This window comes from Dermochelys coriacea, chromosome 4 (genome assembly GCF_009764565.3).
Source record: "Dermochelys coriacea isolate rDerCor1 chromosome 4, rDerCor1.pri.v4, whole genome shotgun sequence".
Classification (NCBI taxonomy): domain Eukaryota; kingdom Metazoa; phylum Chordata; order Testudines; family Dermochelyidae; genus Dermochelys; species Dermochelys coriacea.
In genome coordinates, this window is record NC_050071.1 from 52,080,269 (window position 1) to 52,106,968 (window position 26,700).

The 26,700-nt window shown below is 42.0% G+C and overlaps 1 protein-coding gene across 2 annotated transcripts in view; it reads right to left on the reverse strand.

The window, feature by feature from the left end:
- Window positions 1–25,053, reverse strand: part of SLC7A11 (solute carrier family 7 member 11) — a 77,984-nt gene extending 52,931 nt beyond the window's left edge. The window contains exons 1-4 of one of the 2 annotated variants that reach the window (XM_038399868.2): window positions 24,452–25,052; window positions 21,354–21,480; window positions 16,582–16,697; window positions 7,774–7,899 (exon numbers count right to left, since the gene is read on the reverse strand). In XM_038399868.2, the coding sequence (XP_038255796.1) occupies window positions 7,774–7,899; window positions 16,582–16,697; window positions 21,354–21,480; window positions 24,452–24,728 (646 nt within the window). In that variant the 5' untranslated portion in view covers window positions 24,729–25,052. Of the gene's footprint in view, window positions 1–7,773; window positions 7,900–16,581; window positions 16,698–21,353; window positions 21,481–24,451 lie in introns of both variants that reach the window. The other variant, XM_043513467.1, reaches the window with a different exon arrangement.
- Window positions 25,054–26,700: the final 1,647 nt, after the last annotated feature.

Sequence of the window (26,700 nt, forward strand, 5' to 3'; positions counted from 1 at the left end):
TATCTTCGAGACACCACTGACTTCCTGAGGAAACTACAGTCCATTGGTGATCATCCTAAAAACACCATCCTAGCCACTATGGATGTAGAAGCCCTCTACATCAACATTCCACACAAAGATGGACTACAAGCCGTGAGGAACAGTATCCCCGATACTGTCACGGCTAACCTGGTGGCTGAACTTTGTGACTTTGTCCTCACCCATAACTATTTCACATTTGGTGACAATGTATACCTTCAAATCAGCGGCACTGCGATGGGTACCCGCATGGCCCCACAGTATGCCAACATTTTTATGGCTGACTTAGAACAACGCTTCCTCAGATCTCGTCCCCTAATGCCCCTACTCTACTTGCGCTACATTGATGTCATCTTCATCATCTGGACCCATGGAAAAGAAGCTCTTGAGGAATTCCACCAGGATTTCAACAATTTCCATCCCACCATCAACCTCAGCCTGGACCAGTCCACACAAGAGATCCACTTCCTGGACACTACGGTGCTAATAAGCGATGGTCACATAAACACCACCCTATATCAGAAACCTACTGACTGCTATTCCTACCTACATGCCTCTAGCTTTCATCCAGATCATACCACTCGATCCATTGTCTACAGCCAAGCGCTACGATATAACCGCATTTGCTCCAACCCCTCAGACAGAGACAAACACCTACAAGATCTCTATCATGCATTCCTACAACTACAATACCCACCTGCTGAAGTGAAGAAACAGATTGACAGAGCCAGAAGAGTACCCAGAAGTCACCTACTACAGGACAGGCCCAACAAAGAAAATAACAGAACGCCACTAGCCATCACCTTCAGCCCCCAACTAAAACCTCTCCAACGCATCATCAAGGATCTACAACCTATCCTGAAGGATGACCCATCACTCTCACAGATCTTGGGAGGCCATTCCTTGCTTACAGACAGCCCCCCAATCTGAAGCAAATACTCACCAGCAACCACACACCACACAACAGAACCACCATCCCAGGAACCTATCCTTGCAACAAAGCCCGTTGCCAACTCTGTCCACATATCTATTCAGGGGACACCATCATAGGGCCTAATTACATCAGCCACACTGTCAGAGGCTCGTTCATCTGCACATCTACCAATGTGATATATGCCATCATGTGCCAGCAATGCCCCTCTGCCATGTACATTGGCCAAACTGGATAGTCTCTGCGTAAAAGAATGAATGGACACAAATCAGACGTCAAGAATTATAACATTCAAAAACCAGTTGGAGAACACTTCAATCTCTCTGGTCACTCGATTACAGACCTAAGAGTGGCTATCCTTCAACAAAAAAGCTTCAAAAACAGACTCCAATGAGAGTCTGCTGAATTGGAATTAATTTGCAAACTGGATACAATTAACTTAGGCTTGAATAGAGACTGGGAATGGATGAGTCATTACACAAAGTAAAACTATTTCCCCATGGTATTTCTCCCCCCCACCCCACCGCCCACTGTTCCTCTGATATTCTTGTTAACTGCTGGAATTAGCCTACCTTGCTTGTCACCATGAAAGGTTTTCCTCCTTCCCCCCCCCCCCCCCCCCCCCCGCTGCTGGTGATGGCTTATCTTAAGTGATCACTCTCCTTACAGTGTGTATGATAAACCCATTGTTTCATGTTCTCTGTGTGTGTATATAAATCTCTCCTCTGTTTTTTCCACCAAATGCATCCGATGAAGTGAGCTGTAGCTCACGAAAGCTTATGCTCAAATAAATTTGTTAGTCTCTAAGGTGCCATAAGTATCCTTTTCTTTTTGCAAATACAGACTAACACGGCTGCTACTCTGAAACCTGTCATTACATCACTGAAGCTGATGTGAGTTTTCCCTGAGTAATGACTGAAAAAAAATTGAAAGCCAGATTCTGCGAACCTCACTCACAATGAGAAGTACCTTATTCTGTGGATAGCCTAACTAACAGCATATGGAGGGAGAGGGTTGTGGGCAGTGATGAGCTGCCAAAAACTTAACAACCTATAGCCTATAAAAAGTTCTGATTTAAGGGATGTGCCCCAGTATGTATTTTTTATACAAACAGGGTTTCCATACGTTCATATTTTCCCAGGATGGTGATTTAAGAACCAAAAAGCCTGACCTGTCCGGGAAAATATGGATGTATGTTAACCTGCCTAAAGTTCTTTTTTAAAAAGATGGGCCTGAACTAGAGATGAGCTCTGTTTCACATATGTGGGTCCCCGCCACTCCCTGGGGGTATACTAGGGTTACCAGATGTCCCGATTTTGTAGGGACAGGCCCGATTTTGGGGTCTTTTTCTTATATAGGCTCTTATTACCTCCCCACCCCCTGTCCTGATTTTTTACACTTGCTGTCTGGTCACCCTAGGGTGTGCACATGTGTGGATCCCAGCTGTTCCATGCCCCCCTCATTGAAGCAGGTGTGCAGGCTTACTGCCCTGGGAATTGCAGGGCACCAGTGGGAGGTGGGGCCAGCTGCAGACAGGGACGTGGGGCAGGGCTAGCTGGAAGCAGGGGGTGCGAGGCTGGCTGGAGACAGGAGGGTGTGGGGCTGGCTGGAGGCAGGGCAGGGGGTGCAGGGCTGGCTGGAGACAGGGGCTGCCTGCAGGCAGGGCAGGGGGTGCGGCAGGGGCTGGGGTGGGCAGGGGGTGCAGGGGCGGCTGGAGACGGGGCTGGCTGCGGGCAGGGCAGGGGGTGCGTGCGGCAGGGGCTGGCTGCGGGCAGGGCAGGGGGTGCATGCAGCAGGGGCTGGCTGCGGGCAGGGCAGGGGGTGCGTGCAGCAGGGGCTGGCTGCGGGCAGGGGATGCGGGGGTGGCTAGAGACAGGAGCTGATGCGGGCAGAGGGTGCAGGGGTGGCTGGAGACGGGGACTGGCTGCAGGCAGGGAGTGTCGGGGGTGTGGCAGGGGCTGGAGGCAGGACAGGGGGTGCAGGGGGTGGCTGGAGGCAGGGCAGGGGGTGGCTGGAGACAGGGACTGGCTGCAGGCAGGGGGTGGGGAGGTGGCTGGAGGCAGGGGCTGGCTGTGGGCAGGGTGGTGGGTACTCACAGGGAGAGCAGCAGGACACAGCCCAGGCCCAGCAGAGCAGCTGGGGACCCACCAGGCAGCATCAGGAGCCCCAGGGCCAGGGGAACAGCAGCAGCAACAGGGCTTGTGCCCAGGGCCAGGTGGCAGCCCACGTGGCTCCCGCAGCGCAGCGCCTACGGCGGCCAGAGGAGGAATTACATCACTTCCCGGCGGAGCCCATCAAAGCCTCAGTGCCCCCTGCAGGGAAGCGGGTTAACAACCAGTTCAAAAACTGCTTCAAAATTTAACAACCGGTTCACCCGAACTGGTGCGAACCAGCTCCAGCTCACCACTGGTTGTGGGGCTGTGAGAGGATAGCGTGGACAGAAGGAGTGATTCAGGGGGACACAGTTTAGCATAGCTGGTTTGACACACAAGACAAAAGCACCATGGGAAGCCAATGATGGGAGTGGGTCACATGGGGAAATCAATGGTTCTATTCAACATAAGTAAGGGTAATTGGATCTTGCCTGAGCGAGGAGCTCAGGATTTGGTCTGCTCCAAGGATATTAAGAGATGAGTTAAAAAAAAAGAGTATTTTTGTTAATGTGAAAGTGCAAGGAAGGAGGAGGAGCAGCTGTGAAGAAAACAAAACACATGAGATCAGGAATCTGTCTAGTTATTAGATAGAGACCTAGAGTTGGAAATTTTGTTTAAGAGACAGTCACTGGCTAACAAGAATTTTAAAAAAGTGAGCCATCTATGGCCCTGAGAAAATCTGAATCCACTGCTCTGTGAGTGTGTGTGTGGGGGGGCGGGGAACAGTGTTGTTGAGCTCTTATAGAATGACTGCTTTACGGATGATCCACCAGTTGTGATGAATTATTCAGATTACATTTGGGCAGGCAATGATTAGCGCACCTTTCCTAGCCCTTTCACTTGCTGGGGTGAACACTGCTGTCCTGTAAAAGGGCTTTTCATTCACCTGGGGCATTGCTGAACATTTTTGCTGCCCAGGATTCAGGATCAAGTTCTTTATAGAATGACTACTGTGTTGATGACCCTCAACATATTAAATCTGCTTTGTTGCACCAAGTGGAGGAAACCTCTAGGTCCAACCGCTAAAAAGGCACTGCAACATTGTATTATGAAATACGTAAGTCCTGATAAAGCACAAAAGACGTCAATGACTATCCCCTGCATCTTATGTAGTTCCCAGTCATCGTGACCTTTTGTGTCACTGTTCTCCAACTTCAGCAGCCCAAAGAGTGTGATTGCCCATATGCAACAGACTTCTCACCTAAAAAACCTCACTCACCAGCATTCACAAATCATTAAGAAAAAACGTCTCCAACAATGGGTGAGTAGTGAAGTGTCAGGTGTAGCTGAACACTTGGAGTCACAATCACAAACTTGTACACAGGTGACCTGGGACTTTGGTTGCTCAACCTTGAATCCTGGGGAGCAAGGATGTTCAGTAACATCTCTCTTGCTTTTCTTACAAAACAAGAGCTCTCTCTGTGGTTACATGGAACATACAGACCCTAATGGACAAAGATAGCCCATCAAGATTTGAAAGACGTACAGCATTAGTTGCAAGAAAACCTGCTAGATATAGCAACAACATAGCTGTCCTCAGCAAAACCAAACTTGAAGATGAAGGCTCCATAATGAACTAGAAGGTGGCTACAGCTTTTTTTGAAAAGGGAAACCAGCAGAAGACGACAATTGATGGTGCTGATTTTGCCATTAAATATAGCCTCCTGAAATCACTGAGATACTTACCTGTGGGCAAAAATAAACACCTAATTACTTTACAATTTTCCGTTGGAAATTCATGATATTGCGACTCTTATCAATGCTTGTGCTCCAGCCATGAATAATTAAAAGAACAGTTCTATTCTGATTTGGATGAAATAACCAAATTTATATCCAGTAAAGACAAACTCATATGTCTGGTAGACTTTAATGCCAGAGTTGGAAAAGAGAAAAATTAACAGGTGTGGTCTCCTCCGCAAGTGCACTGAACATGCGTTTGTTATTACGGACACAATCTTCAGGCAAGCTGACAAATATGAAACTTTGTTGATGCATCCAAGATCCAAGCACCTAACTGACTATGTCATTACATGGCAGAGTCATCAGGGATATCAAGATCACCACAGAAATGTGAGGAGCAAACTGTTGGACTGACCACAGTATGATCAGAACCATTTTCAATTTACACATTATTGCCCCTCATTGAAACAATACGGAATAGATCAAACCACAATTGAATATAGCAAAGTTGAGACTCCATTTCATCAAGAAAAACTAAGGGAAAACTCAAAACCAAAAATTGATAGCATTATATCATCAGCTTTCATTTTGCTCAATCAGCTTGTCGAAATAGTGTCGGAGAAGCTTCCATCAGAGACCGAATGAGGATTTAGGTTGGGTCAGTGCACCATAGACATGATTTTTGTTGTGAGATAGATTCAGGAAAAATGCATTGAACAAAACATGGAACTATATGTTGTCTTCATAATCTAAAAATAGTGTTTGACAGTGTGAACAGAAATGGCCCCTGGAAAGTTCTAGAAAAGTTTCCTGCCCAATTCATTAACACCATATGTCAATTCCATGAAGACATGTCTGATCAAGAACTTTCAGATAGTGACCTCTCTAAATCATTCCCCATATCTAACTGGGTGAAACACAGCTGCATACTGGCACCAGTCCTCTGTGGTCTCTTCTTTGTAGCCATTCTAAATTTTGCAAATGATAGTTGTCAAAAAGGCATGTACATAAGGTACATAACTGATGGAGAACTCTTCAGTCTCTGAAGACTTGCTACAAAGACAAAAGTCCTTGAGGCATTCATTTGTGAAGCTCTCTTTGCAGATGTTTGTGCTCTACTTAGTCACAGTGAAAGTGACCTACAGCTCATCCTTGAGAGGTTCTCAGAAGCAACTAAACAGTTTGAACACATCATCAGTCTGGAAAAAAATGAAGTCCTCTTCCAACCAGTCCCATCAACCACTAAGCCAAATATCACCATCACTGGTACAAAACTAAAGAATGGCAGTAACTTTACATATCTTGGCAGTAGTATCTCAAATGACAGTTCACTGGGTCAAGAAATATCAAAACAGAATACAAAGGCAAGCCTGTCTTTTGGAAGACTTTTCCACAGAATATTCAACCAGCCTACCTTCAAACTGTTGCCAGAACTGATATAAAAAGGTGCTATCACTGCAGCATTGTATATGGATGTGAAACATGACCAGTTTACTACAGACACATCAAGTAACTTGGAAGCTTTTACATGCATTGTCTTTGCTCTATTCTGTAGTTCTGCTGGCAAGACAAAGTGTCAAATATCAACATCCTTGAGAGAGAAGAAACAAACAGCATCAAAGTAATGATTATCAAAGCTCAGATGGGCAGGTCACATTATCAGAATGGGTGGTAACAGATTCCCTCAAAAGAGTTCTTTATGGTGAGCTGGAACTAGGAAAGTATAGGAAAGGCAGTCAACATAAATGCTTCAAAGATGCCCTTATGCAGAATATCAACTCATGCAGTGTAAATATTGATGACTTCGAAGACACAGCCAATGACAGACCTGAATGGAGAGTAACTATCAATAAACATTGTAAACATTCTGAGAAAGACAGATGTGAAAAGCGGATTGAAAAAAGGGCCAAGCATCATGCCAAGTTTTTCAGCAGCATTCCTAGATCTGCTCATGATCTTGCTCCTCACAAATTGGACTATACAGCCACAAGAGAATACATGAAATGCCATAACAGATATGATGGACAGACATACTGTGGTTTTGACTCAGGTTTGAGGCTATGTGGAATATTGTAAAAGTATCCTCCTGAACTGATAGCATATGAAATTCTTGCCAGGTAGGACCTACCAATGAGCTTATTAAAATCAACTCTTGATAGCTCTTCTATCTCCCCTATTCTGTATGACATTTTTGTGCTTTGTTACAGTAACACTTAAACAACGACAATATGGAGAGACTTGTGAACTCTTCAGATTTCCTTCACTGGGTTTGTATTAGCCCTGCTATCTTGGTTTTATATTTATTCTTTCACTTGGTATCAGTAACATGCATGTACATGAGCATCAAATACAATCACATATGGGCCGGTCTGCTAGTTTAAAATCTGCAAAGGCCAACATCAGGAACAACATCTTTCTCCCATGCAGATTCAATGAATAATCACCACAATATTTTAACACAAGTATTTTAACATTTGGGAGCTGCAGTGCACATTTTGATATGCTCATAACATTGTGAAAATTATGAACCCTGAACATTCCTGTTGCTAATTCATAACATATAGTAGTGAACAGGGCTAAGCATTAATGCAGTTAAAAACAAATTATCTCTGCCAGACGATACCTTATGTCCAATTTATTAAAACATTTAGAGGAACAAGACATGCCCATCTGCCATTAAAACTGATTCTGTCCTTTCTACAGAGAGTTTTCACTTCAAATAAAAGTTTGGATACTGAAAGGAGCAATTCTGTGCTTCTGAATTTAACATGCTGGATCTAGACTCAATCCTCTCATTGGCATGCTGCTGTAAATACCAGTTCATCCCAGTGTAGTTCCACTTCCAATCAATTGCATGACAGTACAGAGCTCAAATTAAACAAGCAGAGACTAATTAAGAGATTTTGCTGGTATAGGCACTATTTGGTGGCAGTGAGGGTGGGGGAAGGAAGAGAAAAATCATTTAAAAAGCATTTACTTTTCAGTTCATACCTTTAATTAGCTGCATAACTCCAGGGACTATAATTATCAAAATTGCTACGAGCTTGCAAAAGGTAAGGAAAATCTGGATGCGAGCACTCCAACTGACACTCATGCTATTCAGGACCATTATCACTGCTGCAAAACAAGAAGAGGGGAAAGTTAAACAGAAGTGCTCATTCCACTGAAGGCATCGTAAACTAGAAACTGAACAATGCTGAACAATGGGTTCTTACACATGAAAGAAAACAGAAACATCCTAATAACTTTTTCCCTCTGTTACCGCCTCACCTTTCCCTTCCCCATCCTATGCTAAATGCCTCTGATGAACCCATCTTTCTGTCCCACTGCTCCAACCATCAATCTCTTCACTATCTGCCTAGCTCTTTCCACCTCAAATTGTAGCTTGTCACTTACTCAATGTCAGAATCGTTAACTGTTGGTAATGGACGGGATGATATAACACTGCTTTTGATTAAAAAATTAATTGCACATCCCATCATTCTGGACCTCAGTGTTAATGTTGGCTTGATTGTAGATCTGCATTTTTAAAACAATAATTAATAATAAAATGAAGGTTTCTCTCTCACTCACTTAGGCCCTGCATAAATTTGCCCCTTGCTTCATCTCTGCCTTTATTTCCACTTACTCTTCTTCTCACTATTTATCCTCTTTTAGGACCATATTACAACAGACACAAGGGGATTAGGATGCAAGGAACTTCCCAGCCATCTTTGGAAATTCTAGCACTGTTGGTGGTGCTAGGAGCACAGAGGCCTTGCAGTCCTCCAGTGCCAAGTTTGGGCCTATGTCCAGCTCTTATGCAAAGATAGAAGAAGGGGAAGGAAGGATCCTTTCATCCTCACCCCCAAATTGTGTGCCCTACCCCTTAGGGCAGGTACATTCTGGTTCTTAATGACTGACATAGAAGATGAACAATGAAGCATCTAATTCTATCCCAGTTATTCTAGCTTATGTAATGATATGACCATAGGAAGAGTGGAGATAAAGCAGTATTAGTAAATGAATAATTATAGAGTACAAAAATCTATTGCTAGCCAAAAGAAGAATACAGTTTTTAATCCCTTGCTGGAGAAAGGGATGAATGAGATAGTGCAAGCCTATCAATTGATCCTCTCTCTGTTTCCATCTAGGGGGCCTAATGAATCAGCTTTACATCAGGTTTCAGAGTAGCAGCCGTGTTAGTCTGTATTCGCAAAAAGAAAAGGAGTACTTGTGGCACCTTAGAGACTAACAAATTTATTAGAGCATAAGCTTTCGTGAGCTACAGCTCACTTCATCGGATGCATCCGATGAAGTGAGCTGTAGCTCACGAAAGCTTATGCTCTAATAAATTTGTTAGCTTTACATCAGAATGCTTCCTTATTTCAAAGCCTTCTTAGGAGCCCTGGTTTATCTGGATTACCAGATATCTCACACACCATTGGATTTATAAAATCACAACTCAGGAGTGCCCATCCAGAGCCTGAAACTTGGAGCTTAGCAAATATTAATATAGGTGTTGCAGGTCTGGCCCTGTATAGACTCTCCAGACGCTAGAACTGCTGTTTCATCATGTGTCTTTACAAATCAGCTCTAGGGCTTCGGATGATGCTTAACCAGCAAAATGGAGCAGGGTTTTACTGTACTTCAGAACTGAGACAGTCTCTTCTGGGGTACCACAAAAACAAAAGTGTCTGATTTCTGCAAAATCTCCTTGTAGTCAGAATATTTTGTGTTTTGCTTTATAATTCTTGTGTGCATACGTTGATCTGGCAACACATATAACTGGCTGGGAGACTGATTCACCTCAGTGACACTTGGCACTGATATAACTCAAAAAGAAAAGGAGTACTTGTGGCACCTGAGAGACTAACAAATCCACAAGTACTCCTTTTCTTTTTGCGGATACAGACTAACATGACTGCTACTCTGAAACCTGATATAACTCAGTTGATTTAAGTGTTAAAAGTTCCTCCAGTTCTAAAGTGGAGTAACAGAGTTCTGAATCAGGCCGTAAATTCTTACATATGTTGGATTTACTTGTTTGTTAATCGAATACACTTTTACATTTCCACAGCTACCCTTAAGCATTTAATTGAAAATTCACCAAAATACATTTTAAACAGCTGATATACCTGCATTATGTAAGTCACTAAGAAATCCAATGCCAGGAGCTATTCAGTGGTTTATTTCATGTATTCTAGAAATTTCAGCTTATATTTGTATTGTGGCTCTTGCACAAGACAAAGCACAGGCAGGGGGCACAATACAAATATAAGATGACATGTTCAGCTCAGTATTGTAAGCCTTACATTCAGCTCTGTAGAGTTCAAGTTCCATGCCAGGAACATTCAGTTACACAACTCAGCACAGAGTAAGTAACATTTTTATCAGATAGCAAACAGCTAGTGAGTACTAGAGCTGAGAGAATGATAATTTCAATTCACACAGGTTATGTCTACACTGCAATGAAAGACCCGTGGTATGGCTGTAGCTGGCCCAGGTCAGCTGACTTGGGCTTGCCGGGCTCGGGCCACAGGGATACAAAATTGCAGTGCAGACATTCACTGTAGGGGTCTCAAGCAAGGAGGGGTTCCAAGCCTGGGTTCCAGCCCAAGGCTGAAAATCTACATTGCAACGTTATAGCCCTGTGACACCAGCCCCATGAGCTCAAGTCAGCTGACACAGGGTCTGAGACTCAGTACTGCAGATTTTTTATTGCAGTGTAGACGTATCTCCTGGTTTACTCATGCACAAGCCATAAATTCGTAGGTGGATCATGTTTTCTTGAACACAATCTCCCCTGTGGCCACATTCAAAACTCACAGATGTTTCCTGTGATCTCAGCCAAGGCAAAACCAGAAATGGCGTAGTTAGCTACTTTGTGGCTGCTTAGTTGTGGGTTTGCAGTTGTACAGGAAGAGAGAGAGAAAAAAATGCAATTAAAGACTGAACATGCATTATTCCAGTGTTGCAATCAGATCTGTTCAGGCACAGAAGATACTTATGCTACTGCAGAGCCTGAGTGACGTCAGTGGCAATCTGCACGAGCCTAACACTACATCTATACTGCAGTGAGGAGATGTGATTCCCAGCATGGGCAGACAGACTCACACTAGCGTTGCTTGAGCTAGTACACTAAAAGTAGCAGTGTGGACATTGAGGCACTGGCTCGAACTAGCCACCCAAGTCCACCTGACCCCTGGGTCTGAGCTCAGGTGACCAGTCCAAGCCACTGCCCATGGCAGACGTCCACACTGCTATTTTTAGCACACTAGGTTTAGCAATGCTAGCACAAGTCTGTCTATCTGTGGTATTTGTACCTGTGTTTTATAACAGCAGTGTGGAGGAGAGAAGGGAGAAGGGAGAAGATAGTGGAGAATAGAAGCCATGAAGGAATACCTGAGCAGGATGTGGAAGAGGATATAACAACTGTGCCAATTATCAAGATAGGAGCTGTATCAAGGGTGATTATGCAACATCAGAGTGACTTGCATCCATGCATTGATCCTGCTGTCATTTACCACCATGACAATAAATTGTGGCATGGGGGTTCATAGGGCATAGACACCTTGAGAAACACCACCATAAACTGTTTGCGGAGACTATGCTACAGGATCAAGGTAACGCTAGTGAATGGCAGAAGCAGGCAGTGCCAGCCCAGGTATAGCAGTCACCTGTGGCACAGTAGGTGACCATGGAGGGTGAAAAAAATGGCATGAATATACAATCAAATGTGATGGTGACATTTGTCAGCTATCGCTTGCCTCAATCTGATCCTTCACACTCTCATCGCTATAAAAAGTATAATAAAATAATAAAAGCCAAAAGGAGAGCAGCGGTAGAGTTAAATCCTGGCCTATTTTCCACTGATACAGTAGGGAACAAAAGGAAGCCACCTACACCAGCTTGTCAGGCTTTTATGGCCTAAGTGCTTATGAGAACAAACAGCACACATTAGCCTAAATACGTTGCTATTTGGCCATCTGTGTGCACCAATTGAAAAGGAGGCACAGAAGGCCTAAATCTTGATCTGGAATACAAAAGCAGCCCAGCCAAGAAAAGTCTTTATTTAAGCTTCTTATGTGCCAAAGGGACTGATTTAGTTATAACTAAGGCTGTGTGTCTGTCACAGAGGTCTCGGAAGTCACAGATTCCGTGTCTTTCCATGACCTCTGCAGCAGCCAGTCCAGCTGGCTCCAGGGCTGCCCAAGCAGATCAGGCAGCCCCTGGTCCAGTCACACCGGCCACTGCTGGGGCAGTTTGGATGTGGATGGGGGCTCACGGCTGGGGGTTGGGGTGCGGAGCGGCTGTTACCTGAGGCCGGAGGGGGGAGCTCCCCAAAAGCAGCTGGCATGTCCCTCTAACTCCTAGGCAGAGGTGCCAGGAGGCTCTGCATGCTGTCCCTGCCTTGAGGCACCAGCCCTGCAGCTCCCATTGGTTGCCATTCCCAGCCAATGGGAGCTGCGCAGCCAATGGGAGCTCGTGACAGGGGCATGGAGCCCCCCCGGCCTTCCCTCCTGCAGGAGCTGCAGGGACACGCGGAGCTGGATAGGGAGCCTGCTAGCTCCGCAAACCCTCCTCTCCCAGCACCAGCAGGGGTCCTGGGCTGTGCACCCTCCGCCCACCTGCCCCCCAGCACCAGCAGGGGTCCCAGGCCACCCCTCCACAGCACCCGCAGCACCCCCAGACCGCCCCCCAAAAGCACCCCCGGCCCAAGTTTTGGTCAGGGGTATAGTACAAGTATTGGACAGGTCCTGGGCCGTGAATTTTGGTTTATTGCCCGTGACCTGTCCATGACTATTACTAAAACATAGCCTTAGTCATAAATGACGACATTGCAATTGTCGTACTGGAGAAAGAGAAGTTAGTGGGATTGTGTAAACTCTGAAATAATGTAAAATGATGATTTGGCCAAACAAAAATGTCAGGGTTTTTTTTCCAGGAAATATTAGTAGTTCCGCACAGCTCTGATGACCACACTTTCCTGGAACAATATTACTTGTGTTTAGGAAGGGGTATATATCTGGGGTATTTGATGATGGAGCAGAACTCAAAGACAAGGGAAATTTAAGTCCTCTCTAGCGTGTCAAATACTAGGAGTAGCCCCAAAATACACATAAGAAAATTAAAAACTCTTAAATCATACATGAGCAATTGATCTGTTCTCAGACTCATAGCTTTGTATATCTGAAGCCTCTTTACCTGCTCATGTGATATAGAGATAAAGTGAAGTGATTGCATATACAGTATAAATTGGGCCTTTTCTACTCAGGTTACACAGTAATAATACAGTTCAATACACTTATGTAGTGTAATTTATCCCAAAGAATGCATTATATATATACATACACACACACACATACACACAGACCACTATGCACTATGTGTATATAGCACTTTCTCACTCTCCGATTGCGCTAGAATTGAAACTGCATGTAATATAGGCCTTTTGGCCCTGCAAAGTCTGCAGCCAAGGGACCTGTGATTTGGGGGAAATACAAACGTGAAGGAGACTCTCAGCTTTCATTTAAGAAGAAAAAGTACATTTCTAGCCCTCCTCCTTGCAAAGGTCAACATGAAAAACACAAATTTACATAAAATTATTGCTAAGTTTGAAAGGAAGAAACAGCTGGGTTCCACTTCTGTAGCAGGAGACTGGGGTAGAGCCAGAGAAGAATCTAAAGATTATCCCCCATACATTCACTTTTTATGTATAATGAATTGGTTACATTTGAAGTGTACTCCCAAAGAATTGTGTCACTATCATCACTAAAATCCTTAGTCTGGCCCTGCGCATAGAGGCCTGATAATGGTGGGCAGTAATTGATTACGTTTGTAGATACAAGTAATTTGCTTCCAAAATATGCCCCAAATTGCTAAGGTTTGGTATGACTACAGGGGGTATTTTGTGTCTAGCATGCTCTTTGGAGCTATAAAATAAAATAAATAAATAAAGGAATTTTAATATTGATACATTGTCCAGGAGCTCAGCTTTAGCTCTCATCTGAAATATGGCAACTGCAGCAGCAAGGGAACCCCCAACACAATATAGGAACACAGTTTTAGTACTGCTCTAAAGGGAACTACCTCACTTTCTGAACCATTAACATAATTGTGGATTTTTCTGGGAATGTTCCCATCCAAATACTAATCCAGCCCAACCCTCATCATCTTGTAAATCTTGCTTCCTGAGAAGATCATAGAGCAAGATGGTAAGGCTACAGAACAAAATCTCTCTTATTACTAACACAAAGTTCCATGATGCTTCCAACTATTTTAGTCCCATCTGAGATAATAAAGATAACTTGGGTGAGCCAGAGAGCTGCAAAGAGCAGTCTTATCATTCTGCATAATCTGCCATGGCGGCAGACAGAAAGAAGAGACACAGAAGTGGGTGAGAAGGCAAGAGATAAGGTAGCTGACTTGCAGTTTGACTTTGGCTATATCAAACCCTTGAAAGGAAACAGAGACTCCAATCCAGATGGGGAACTTTGTGTACAACCATACTACTACTACTACTACTAATAAATACACTAGATAATTCTGCTCATATAAGAGTCACAGTCAGACTTTCCGATCGCTGGATCCCTGGATATATGTGCACTATCTGATACAATACACAAAATGCTACATCATTACAGAAAAGTAAACACTAAACACCATCCGTCAGTGTTTCCCTTGACATCTTTGTTGGTCATATTTACAAGACTTTCTTCAGGAATCTCTAGTTTCAGTGAGGCAGTAACTCATCCTACCTGCTCTGCACAAACTCTCTTTCTCACCATAGCAACAATTTGCTGTTGACTCCAAACTCCCCTCAGGGCGTCATTATTTCAGGATGACTCCGCCCTCCTGCCATGCTGCTTCTTTGCTTAATTATTTTGTGAAATCCTGGCTTATCAGACAGATTTTCAATTAAATTAAAAGTAATAAAAATACGATTTTAAAATTGTTCATTCTTGGTGCTAGAATTACAGGCACTTAACAAAACACTTTAATGGAGTCACCCCATAATGTTCCTTCTGTCTCAGTGACCTTGAAGTTCTTGAACATCTGTCTTACCCTTATCTTTTCCTGAAATATTTTAGGCAGATGTAATTATAAAAAAAGTAATTAACCTCAAAAACTCAAGCCCTTAATTTAATTACTCATATGTTTCTGCATAATTAAAATAGAAGTAAATGTGGTCAGATATTGATTTTTTTTTAATACTGGTGGAAAAACACTTCTACAAATAACTTGTTTCTTTATACTGGAGACTGGAAGTTCAAGCTATCTCCCTATATAAAGAAAACGTCATCGGATTCAATTACCTGTGCAAAACAAAAGTATCTTCCTGTGTGACTTTTTTACATTGTTTTTTCTGAACTCCTTTTTTATTCCTTTTATATTGTTTCAAATATATGTGCTGCCCAAATTAAAAAGAGCATTGTTCCTAAGGAACTGCCAACCTCATTCCACCAGTAGTAAACAGAACACTGTCATGTAGGTGCTACCTATGTGCCAGCTGAATAATAGGAAAAAAGACTAAGGGGGCTGTTCCTATTGTGTTTGTGTCAGTCCTATGCATTAATACCTACACTACTCTGCACCCACTGCGATAAGAGATGGTTGGGTTCATAGCTTACTGAAATACTGGCTAGACCTGGGCAGAAAATGGCTTTCCTGTCCCAAAAAACTTTTTGAGATTTCAAAAAATGTCCTGTTCCATATTGAAAGGCTTCAGTTTTGTCCCAAAGTTTTTCACCATGAAAAACGAGCTTGAGAGACCTTACCCAGAAGAGCCTGTTGGTTAGGGCACTCACCTCTGATGATGCTTCAAGTCCCTGCTCTGTCCTGACTGCTAGGCTACTGGGTATTCTGGGGTGGGTCTTTCTCAATCTCTCCTCTTGCAGCTGTTCCAGTTTGTGTAATTCATTAAATATTCAGTGGACAGACAGAGGGCAGGAGCAGGATCAGGTCTGCAACAGGGGGTTGGGGCACGGGGGATGTGCCTCAGGGCTGCCGGCTCTGGGTAGTGCTTAACTCAAGTAGTTCCCGGAAGCAGCAGCAGCATGTCCCCCCTCTGGCTCCTACACAGAGACATGGCCAGGAAGCTCTGCTGCACACTGCCCCATCCACAGCTGCTGTCCCTGAAGCTCCCATTGGCCGTGACTCCTGGGGAACTGCTGGGGCGACGCTTGGGGCGGGGGCACCATGCGGAGTGGAGCCCTCAGGCTACCCTATGCATAGAAGCTGGAGGAGGATATGCTGCTGCTTCCAGAAGCCACGCAGCCCCTGACACTGCACACAGGCTAGAGTGCCAGAGCAGGGCAAGCTTCAGACTTTGCTCGCCAGTGGGAGCTCGAAGGCCGGATTAAAACGGCTGGTGGGGCGGATGTAGCCCACGGGCTGTAGTTTGCCCACCACTGCTATAGCCTGATGGTTAGGGCACTTACCAAAGACTTAAACCTGCATCTCCCATATCCCTATGCTAATAAATAGACCTGAAGTACAGTTCTATGTGAGCTCGAAAGCTTGTCTCTCTCACCAACAGAAGTTGGTCCAATAAAAAATATTACCTCTTCCACCTTGTCTCTCCAATATCCTGGGACCGACATGGCTACAACACCACTGCATACAATTAATATTTCATTATTTATACAACATGAAACAGTTCCAAGAGGAGCGACTGAGAGACCCACCCCCAGAATGCAGAGTAATTCTGTAATGATTTACATCAAGGCACTACCTATTCAATGTCTGACTTAATTTAATTATTTTCTACTTTAACATCACCTTCACCTTTCTCCAAAACTTAAATTTGATACTTACTGATGCCAACAGCTGTAATAAGCTTAATTGCGAGGTCTGGAATTTCACATTGGATAAAAAATGGTTCCAAAATATAGCGTCCAAATGCCAAGGATATCACTGCTGTGGCAGCAGGGCTAAGGTAAACAGAAAGAATCAAGAAATTGATGGTTAATCTACACCAGTGGATAAACAATGTTCACACAGGATCATCTTCATTATCACAAAACTGAGATAAATTTAACTGTGGTGTGTCCTTCACAGCTGTGTAAAACCACAGCGTCTGAATATAGTGGAGGTTCTCAGGAGTACATAATCATTTATGCTTTGCTCAGGTGCTACTGAACTATCATCATCACTTTTATCAGCATGGGCTGACTTATGACTTACCTGTTGTAGCAGAGTCAGAAATGGCATGCACTGGAGATTTATGAACACAGTCCTTTATTCATTCTCTTTAAATCAAATTGGATCAGGTACCAGATAATAACTGGTATTTAAGTCCAACTTTATAGAAGTTTATGTGGATAGAATTTTAGTGTTTGCATGCATCTCATTCTTTACAAGAGAATTTCAAAGTTCAGAGATTCTGCTTTATTCAGATAAGCATCCTAAAAATATCCAACACTTATACCAAAGTCCTAGCATATTTAATTGGGATGAAGCTGTGTCGCTAAATCGTAATTGTAAATAAGCTTCTGTGAATCATTTCTGCTTCCTATCCTGGTCAAAGCTTCAGGTCCCTTTCAACATTGGGGAATATTCCCCAAAGAAAGTGAGAGAGCACTTATTGCACAATGAAATGTGCAGAAAGAAAGTACATATTACAGAGATGGGTGAGGTGATTTCAAGAGCAGGAGATAGCTCACATCAGTATATGCAAGACCAGCTTAGTATGTCTCCTCTTCTTTTTAAGACAAGGGAGAAAGTTATCCAGAGGCCTTAGCATTAACCCAGGTATTGACATCAGTTTGCCCTGTTACTCTAGGTTAGACATAGTCATGTTGCCTACATAGTGGAGTTCCAGGAATTCTGTTTCCGGAAATATCATTTCTACCTACTCAGACAGCTATTTGTGCTTCCATCACCTAGTTACAAACAATAAGGAGCTAAGGACCAGGGATACCTTTGATCTGATTCCCCTGGAGTAAGGCCCAGCCCATACAGATTAATATTATAGTATTTTTATTTCCTCTTGTGGTCAAAACCAGGAAGAGCAAAAGTGCTTGCAAATTCAAACAAAACAAAAGGTTAAGTACACTTTTTATTCAAAGTTCAGTAAATGTCTGGTTCAGTCCAGAGGATAGATGAAAGTTTAGGTAATTCTGTATTTAAACTTGTTCAACAATCCTTACCAGAGTATCTTTACAGAAAGACCTTATAGAATATAACAATGGTGAAATCAACAGAAATTAAACAAGACTGTATTGAAATTGCTGTAAAAATCTCTAGAATTTAAACAGAGAATAATAGTCTGTCTATGGGATTTAAACCATCCTTTAGAATGTAATAGCTAATATATAGCCATAAAATTTTATGAGACAATTTAAAAATTCTATTGAGAGGTTATTATTGTCTGTTAAATTCCACAATGGTGCTGCATCTCTGAAAAGAAAAATATTTTCTCAGTGTTGTGACTCAGCCACAATATCATAGATTGTGTTGGATCAGACTGCCAGCAAGCAAATGCCAAAACTATCTTGTTAACAAAGGTTCTGTGCTGGTTAAGGGAGGGCTGCTTCTTGTACACATTTACCACTCCAGCACCCACCCTTATACATGTGGGTTTAATGGCTTAACAGACACTCAGGGCCTGATTCTCTTCTCATTTACATGTCAGTATATTAACTTCAACTGAGTTACTTCTAATTTACACAGGAGTAAGTTTGCATCAGGTTGTTTGTACAGCTATAGATCAACTGTCAGACCAGATCTTTTGAGTATCCACACACAACTTTCTCCTTCAATTCCAGCGCTCTCTTCCAGAACCTTACCTAATCTTTTTCCACACAGACCTCTTTTTAATTCTCTTAAAGACAGAGTAAATGTTAGCTGCACCACTATAATTTTTACATCCCTGCTTTTCCTAAATTGTGCCTGCAATAAATATTGTGGCTTAATGAGCATTTATATGCTCTCATTTTTCTGTGGATTATGCTAACAGCTGCAGGCCACAAATAAGAGAGCAGAGGGTCAAAGTAACAACACACTTTGCATTGTATTGCAAATGTGAAGAAAAGTACATACACCTTGTGCACTTCTCTTGCTTTCAGTAATAGGTAGAAAGAGAATGTATCCCTTGCAAACAAGGGATAGTAGCTGACTATGTGCAGATAGAAAATTACCACCAGCGCATCCCGTAGCTCTAAATAGGTTGCAGTTGTCTAGCTTATGTTTTAAGCCCTGTTAGCAATCACCATGTTCAAACATTGTGGGTAGCATGATTTCCCTGACCTGTGTAGAAAGTAGTATTTTTTCCTGACATGGCTTTATAACACAGGTCTAACATGGTTCTCGGGGTCGGAGCAGGAGGGGAAAATATCCCTGAATGCACTGGTTAGAGAAAGTGCATGTGAAAGTCACATTTAAACATAACCGTTGCTAGCACAGTTTAATCCATATCACACAGAATTGAAATGTCCCTTGGATTTGTAATACTGTGGCTGAAATGATATATGGGAGCAGGAAATGTTTATTCTTTATTGTGGCTGCTCCACTAGTCTGTGGTTTTCACAACCCTGCAGTCTTTCAGAGGAAAAAGGGCACAGCTGAGGAATGTGTGTGTAACTTTTCTGACTCCTTAGAAGTCACTCCTTAGAATATAAATACATATTGGGTAGCTAGTTCTTTCTACAATAACAACCAATTCGTTCACAGCCATAGAAGTCAGAAATAAAACTCTACACAGAATTTCAGCAATGTAATTCTGATAACTACAAGTTATAACAAGTACGCCCCCATAGCTATTTCTCAGAATTCCTGATTCAAGGATGGTTTGACTTTATTCTCATGCACAGTTTATATTTATTTGGATGTGGGACAGGTTATGATGATAATGAATGTTCTCATGACATCATCAGGATGTTGACACATTTTAAACCAACTTTGCGTTCAGAGTGACTTAGCATTATTATTGCTTTTAACCAACTCAATCTGTACTAGAATTTGGATCCTTGCCCATTTTTATGGAAGTATGGAAGTAAGATCAAATAAAGCATGTGCACTGTGATTAGCTTGTTGCATGAGAGGAAGTGAGTCTTACTAAGGCCAGGCAGATTTCAAATGACCTACATTTATTTTATGTAGGTGAATTATCATAACTGTATAGATAGCAAGAGCTACTCACAGAAATAGTTCAAATAGATTTCAAGGGACTAACTTTCTATAATCAATTTGAATATGATAACTGATATCCATAAAAATTGTGGGTTTGGTTTGACATAAAGACACTTATATATATTATACTTTAAGGCTCCAACAGCATATACACCTGTAGAAAAAGTCAGAAAACAACACAATAAGGCAGATTCTTGGCCCAAGTTAAGTACTTACGGACTTAAAGCTGCTTTACATGGGCAGCTGGGGATTCTCCTGTTTTAGAGTAATATCCAAGTGGTATAAAGTTGCCATAGCCAGCTCTAAATTTCCCACACCTTCATAGAGGGGAAAAAGTAGGGGCATGAGCAGAGCACATGATTCTCTGGTGAGCCATGGCCAGCTGAACAGTACTCTAGTGATATGTTTACATCACAGGGTAAGCCCAGGGGTCAAACTCAGGCTCAAGTCTAATCCCCCTTCCTTCTACACACAAATCATGCTGACCCAGGGCTTGGACCCAGGGTCTTAGTATCCCATAGAGGTGGAACGTCCAAGCCTGAGTCAAGCTGGGACCCAGCATTTAGCCCTATTGCTTTGCATTGCAGATGTAGCACCACTAGACTCATGTTCTAGGAGTCCTTCAAAAATATCCCACAATTCCACGTGCTGACTGCCTTTGTCCTCTGAACAGTCAAGTTTGGTGAAGAGTCAAGTTTTCCCAAACTGCACCATGAACAAAGGGCTAGAGTGGACACATTTTGGGAGGGTAATTAGACTCGGGTTTGCAAAATGCTGTGTAGATGCTGAAGCCCCATTTTGGGACCCAGGGTTCAACAATTCCTAATCTGGGGTTACAAATGAGTGTAGATGCTCAACCCCTAGGTTATCAAAACCAGGGTCTGCTACCTTAAATTCTGATAACCCTGGATTAGATTGTAGTGTAGACATACCCGAGGAGACTATTCCTGCCTCTCCTGAGGGAGGTAGAAAGATAGTTTAGAACTACCTTTGCATCCCTCCTCAATTATTCCAAGACAGAGTTCACTTCCACAAATCTGAGTACGCAGCCAAAACATGACACACTGCAAGTTCAAAAGGTAGGTCCTTTAGAGTATTTTTAAATATGATGTGTGGGTATCAGCACTATTAGTGACATTGGTGAGCCTGGCAGGCTTTGCAGAAGAATGGAAATCAAGTCACTGAATTTTTATGAAAACCAGTCCATTTTAAATCATTTTTCTTAAAAATATCTTGAAACCAAATAATCAGTGCTGGCAAATGAAATAGAACCAGTAAGTGTCCTGCAGCAGAAATATTTTTTAAAAAATAAGCAAAAAAACCCCACCACACACATACCTGGAAGATCAAAATCCATTTGATTATTTCTGTCCCTCTCATATCTGAGGTTTCTCTTTGTATTTAAAACTGCATTGACAGTGGACAGAGAAGGTAAATAGAACCCTCAGCACACTTACCGTATTATAAGCAGTTCCACCCAGACTCTAACAAAAGCTGGTAACGGGCCAAACGCCTCCAGGATGTAAGTGTAGTGGCCACCGGATTTCTTGATACATGTTCCCAATTCAGCATAGCACAGTGCACCTATGGAAATGTATTTAAAATTGACATGTTGTATCATAAGACATAACCAATAATGTTTATTCAAAACTTTTGTGATACATGAGCATTAGGAACAGACTAAACAATAGAGCAAGTTATTTACTGAGTAATTATTTTTGACAAGTTTTGACATATTTCTTCAAATAAGTTATTGGTAAATACATTTTTTGTTAGTTCAGTTAGCCCTGTAAGTGGCCAAATATTTGTGTGTAATTTATTCAATTACATTTTTCTGTAACCCACTGAATAGGTAATTTGCTAATACAGTTTCTCATTACTCAACCAGCTCTAGCAAACAGATAGATGAAAGTGCTTTGTCATGCTAGCTTGTCTGGCTACCTACCAAACAATGACAAAAGATGTGTCTACACCTGGAGAAGGGTGGGTGATTCCCAGCTCAAGGACACATACTCGTACTAGGTGTCATCGAGCTAGCACGCTAAAAACAGAGTATAGCCATGGCAGCACGAGCAATGGGAGGGAACGGGATCTTTGACAATGAGCCCCTCCCAACGTTCATTCTGCTGTGGCTACATTTGGTTGTTAGAATTCTAGCTATTACAACTCTTGGGAATCCCCCACAACTTCAAAAGTAGACATATTCAAAACCATGTCACTATGAAATATTATTGGTTTAGTCTTGCTGAGATTACAAGGGCCTGAAAACTGTACTACACTTTCACTGCTAGTTCTGAGGCACATTGATGGAGCAATGTCAGGAAGTGTGCACTGTTGATTCAAGACTTCCTTCTCCAGGACTATCGATGTGTTATGTACCCTAGCGCCACTCCCACTCCTCAAATTAAGTTGTTCAGTGCTTGCACATTACTGCATTTGTTCCTAGCTCTGGGAAGCTTCATGGGTTTCTGTATTGCCAGATGAGTTCACATTTCCCTAGTAAGAGGAATCTTTCATTCTTCAATATGTTTACACTGGATCAAATAAGAAGACCACCAGTGTTGTGTTGTTATTTTAGGAGGTTTGGTCATGCAAAAGTCATTTGGTCCACTGTGGAGGGACTGTACAGCACAAGGATGACCCTCGGAAAGCTCCCTGAGGTAGCCGCATACACAATATGCATCCTCAGCCTTATGGAGCAGCATACTAGAAAAACAATGGGCCTGTATTAAATATTCTTAGCCATGTACCATCCCTCCAGTCTTTGTGTCTGCTGGGGTGTTTAATAGGCCATCACACAATTACAAAGCCAATAGATTCTCACCTCCATATATGGACAGCATCAGTCAAGGAGAGATTTACCAGCACTAACAAATGCAGTCAACCCATTCATTAGTGTGTGCACAGTGTTTGAGCAACCTTTGGAAATCAATGATAAAGTGATATGGTGTCTAGTGTTATGATCAATAAAATATATGCAGTTATCAATTATGTGTTCCCTAATTAATTTATGCCACTGTAATTATAAGATATAAAGCACATTTGTCAAAAAAACAACATACAGCACCTTAAATGTCCAGGGTTATGCAGAGACATGCATACATCTGTTATAGCTATTGCAATACAAAAACCACCAAATAATACATAATTTAGAGATGGATTTGTAATTCAAAGGACTTCCATTCTGTTCTTATTCTGATAGCAGCCCATTAAATCATACATTTTAATGAAGAATATAGGCATATCTCATTGCTTTGGTAAATAAAGTTGGGTAAACTTTATTTAAGATTATTCAGGGTACCTGATAATCTACTTAGAGTCACATTTAATGAACCCATTGGCAGATTTTCTCTTGCCAAGTTCACCTGGAGAGATACAATATAGAATCAGTCTGAGAAACTACTGTAATGTTGCAATACATGTTTCACAGAGACCTTCACTGATCAAATAGGTGAACTTTGTATAAAATTTTATCACAGTATGTAGTGTGGGGAAATCTCCATAATTTACTACACTTTAATCACTTGCTCATATAACACTCACCTAAATTAAAATGTACAGTGCTATGTTGAGGCAAGTTCTATCTCTAGTTTAATCTAAAGCCCAGCGTCTCCTAATTACATTCCAAGTTATGTGTCAGCTCTCACTTCACTTGTAGAGGAGGTTTTCAGTCAAGGCAGAACCTCCAAAGTTCCACAGTAGATTTTTGTTGTGCATGGTACTTTGGCATCAAAATAAGAAGTTTAGCTTCTGATCAAAATTGATCCTAACTTTCTTCAACTGTACATTTAGCTAGGTCCTTATGTTCCTTCTTAAGAGATCATGCCTCTTTTAAGTCCACAGCCAGTTTACAAAGGGTGACATTTACATGGTCTTAAGCAGATGTGTGTGACTCAGTGCTTGCCCTCAAGACCACCTGCCAGAAAACAAGTAGACACCAGAAAATCTACGGCAGCAGTCAAAACTCTCAGTAAGTGTTAGCTGCTAAGTTCCATAACTTTTTGCGACATGGTTCTTTCATAGTGATATTGTGAATTGGTGCATAAAGTGAAAAAAACTAACAAAGTTTTCTCTCACTCACTCTTGCCAATAAAGATTTTGTCCAACAGAAGCTATTCAATTCAGAGCTTAATCTAGTCAGTGGGGAACTGGATCAAGCTGTCTGTACATTTCACAGGTGCTCAGACTGATTGGCCCATATCCCCAACTGCCATCACCTTGCAAGCATGCTGTAAATGAACCATTACAGCTAGAACAAAAAATCACAAATGAAACAAAGGATACTTCCTCTCCTATTACTTTAGGGACTCATAAAAAACATTATTTGGTCTTATAATATTTTTTAAAGGGTACAGTTTTGTGTCACAATGCTTGTGAAAGAGATAATGCCAAATGCATAGTATTGTACCATTTACAGACACTATCAAATAACAAAAAATATCGGTAGCCTTACTGGTCCTCACATATCAGATTGGTCTTTAATATCCAATAGCGGGGGGGGGGGGAAATCCACCAGCTGCCCCCAAGGATCAATTATAAACTTTCACCAACTTACCAAACAGTGAGAGGATACCACACACCGTCCAGAGAATCAAGGACATTCCCACACTGCCTGTGTTCTTTAGGATCCCTTTGGGAGAGATGAAGATTCCTGCTCCAATGATAGTGCCAATTATAATGGATACCCCTCTCAAAAAAGTTACTTTCTTCTTCAGCACCACTTTTTCTTCTTGGGCTGGCTCTTTACTGTCCAGAGAGTGCAACCTGCCAGTAGATTGCCCCTGCAAAGAGCTTCCATTAGAGATTGTGGAGAGAGCAGGTTTCCTAAACATGCTACAGTGCCACCACTCACTCAAGACAAACAAAATAAAAAACTTTCTGGCAAGCACTCAAAGTTTCTTCCCCTCAATCTTTGTGCTCTCTTTCTAATTGCTCTCACTCTCTTTCTCTGTCTTTTGTTACTTTTCAAGCTGCTCCTGCACACAGGTATAACACTCTGAAGTGTATTTTAATATTCACTGCTGTATAAATACTACTTAGTAACACCTGTCCTTTTATGTTGTTAGCCGGTGCTGCCCTCTCATTGGAAACCAGCTCAGCTTCCTCATGGACTTGTATATAAGCTCCTGTCATACCAAATTAGTCTGCTGAATGATGATGCAAATTTTCGAGGTTTGCATCAGCCATAAGAAAAGGCTCTGGCATTACTCAGCATTTTCAAATAGTAACAGCATGTTGCACAACTGATTTGAGCTTCTTAGGAAGAACAAAGCTCTCACTTGAAAGAAAATTTAACCAATCAGAAGGTAGTATATTACTGTCAACACACTCCCATATATTTAAAGGAACTCGTAGTGAGACACACAAGCCTGATTTAAAACACAAAGTTCTTTAGCCAGAAAGAAAAAAAAATCAAATAGGATGTATCACCTTTGGTTCTATTCCAATTTTTTTCCCCAAAAGTCTTTTAAACTAATATAGGTTTTGTGGGTTTAAACATTTCTTTTTTAGTTGGTTGGTTTCTCCCAAATCTATCCCTTACCTGGAAATTTACATAAAGACTACATACCTTTACATAAAGACTACATATAAACCTTTTGCTACCTTGTGTTGCCTAGCAACAACCAAATCAGACTAGTGAAAAATCTAGGTTATTTCCATAGTACAGTAGTTCTCACATATACAGAGTTTCTGGGATATTTGTAAATAACACACAAATGAAAATACCCCTTCAAGTCAGGTAAGCACTCTTGCTAATATTTACAGCAAATTCTTTTAAGATATGATAGAATAATATCAATGTTTCAGAGCACTGAATCGTCACATCACAATGTCTCAGAAACCAGAAACACCATCTGATTTTCATATCACAATAGTGCAGGCATGGTCAAACTGTGGCTCATGAGCCACATGTGTCTCTTTTACAGTTAAAGTGTGGCTCACAGAGCCTCCCTCCCCTGCAATCCCTCTATTCTTCTCCTAATAGACTGAGCGAGGGGAGCTCAGGGCTTTTGTCCTGCGGCAGGATGGTGGGACTACGATGATGGTGCACTGCAGAGAGGGGAGTCTAGCCCTGCAGGAAGGGTTGTGGCTCTCAAACTTCTGAAGACTGTTATATGCAGCTTGGAGGGTCAGTAAGTTTGGCCACTCCTGCAATAGTGCCTTCCTGAGTGGATGAACTAATCTGTACTTAAATTTCTTGCTAACTCAGCCTAGTTACTTGATTTCAACCCAAAACCTGAAAAGTAAAATAAAAAAGAAGCTTTCATAAAAAAAATCAATAGTCCTTGAGCACTTACAACCTCATCACGGGACAGCCCGTACAGTATATGCCAGAGGAAAAAAATCCTATGTAGCATAACTACTGCAGCTGCTCATGGCTTTGGGGTCAATCAGCATTATGAGAAGTAGTTATTGCCTTGCATGCTCCCTTTACAGTTATTGCTTAATTAGCTCCGAATGGGGGGGGGAAGATATTAGCTAAACGTTTTGTCATTCAGAAGGCAGCACTGAGCTCTAAGCACAACTTCTGTGCTTTTAAGTGTATTTTGGAAAAAGTAAATATTAGAGTATCATAGCAGTGCTGTTTATACTGCAGTAGTAAAAGCTGAGTCAATGTTTTTAAAACCCCATATTTTCAGGGGTTATAACTTGTCTATAATAATTTGCACTGTGATAAAACTAGGCATAAAAGGCCTGACTGCTTTTAATCTACAGAGGAACAAACACAAATAGTTTTTATAATTTGGATATATAGTCGTACTGCTATAATATTTTTAAAGGGCTTATTTCTTCCTCCATACG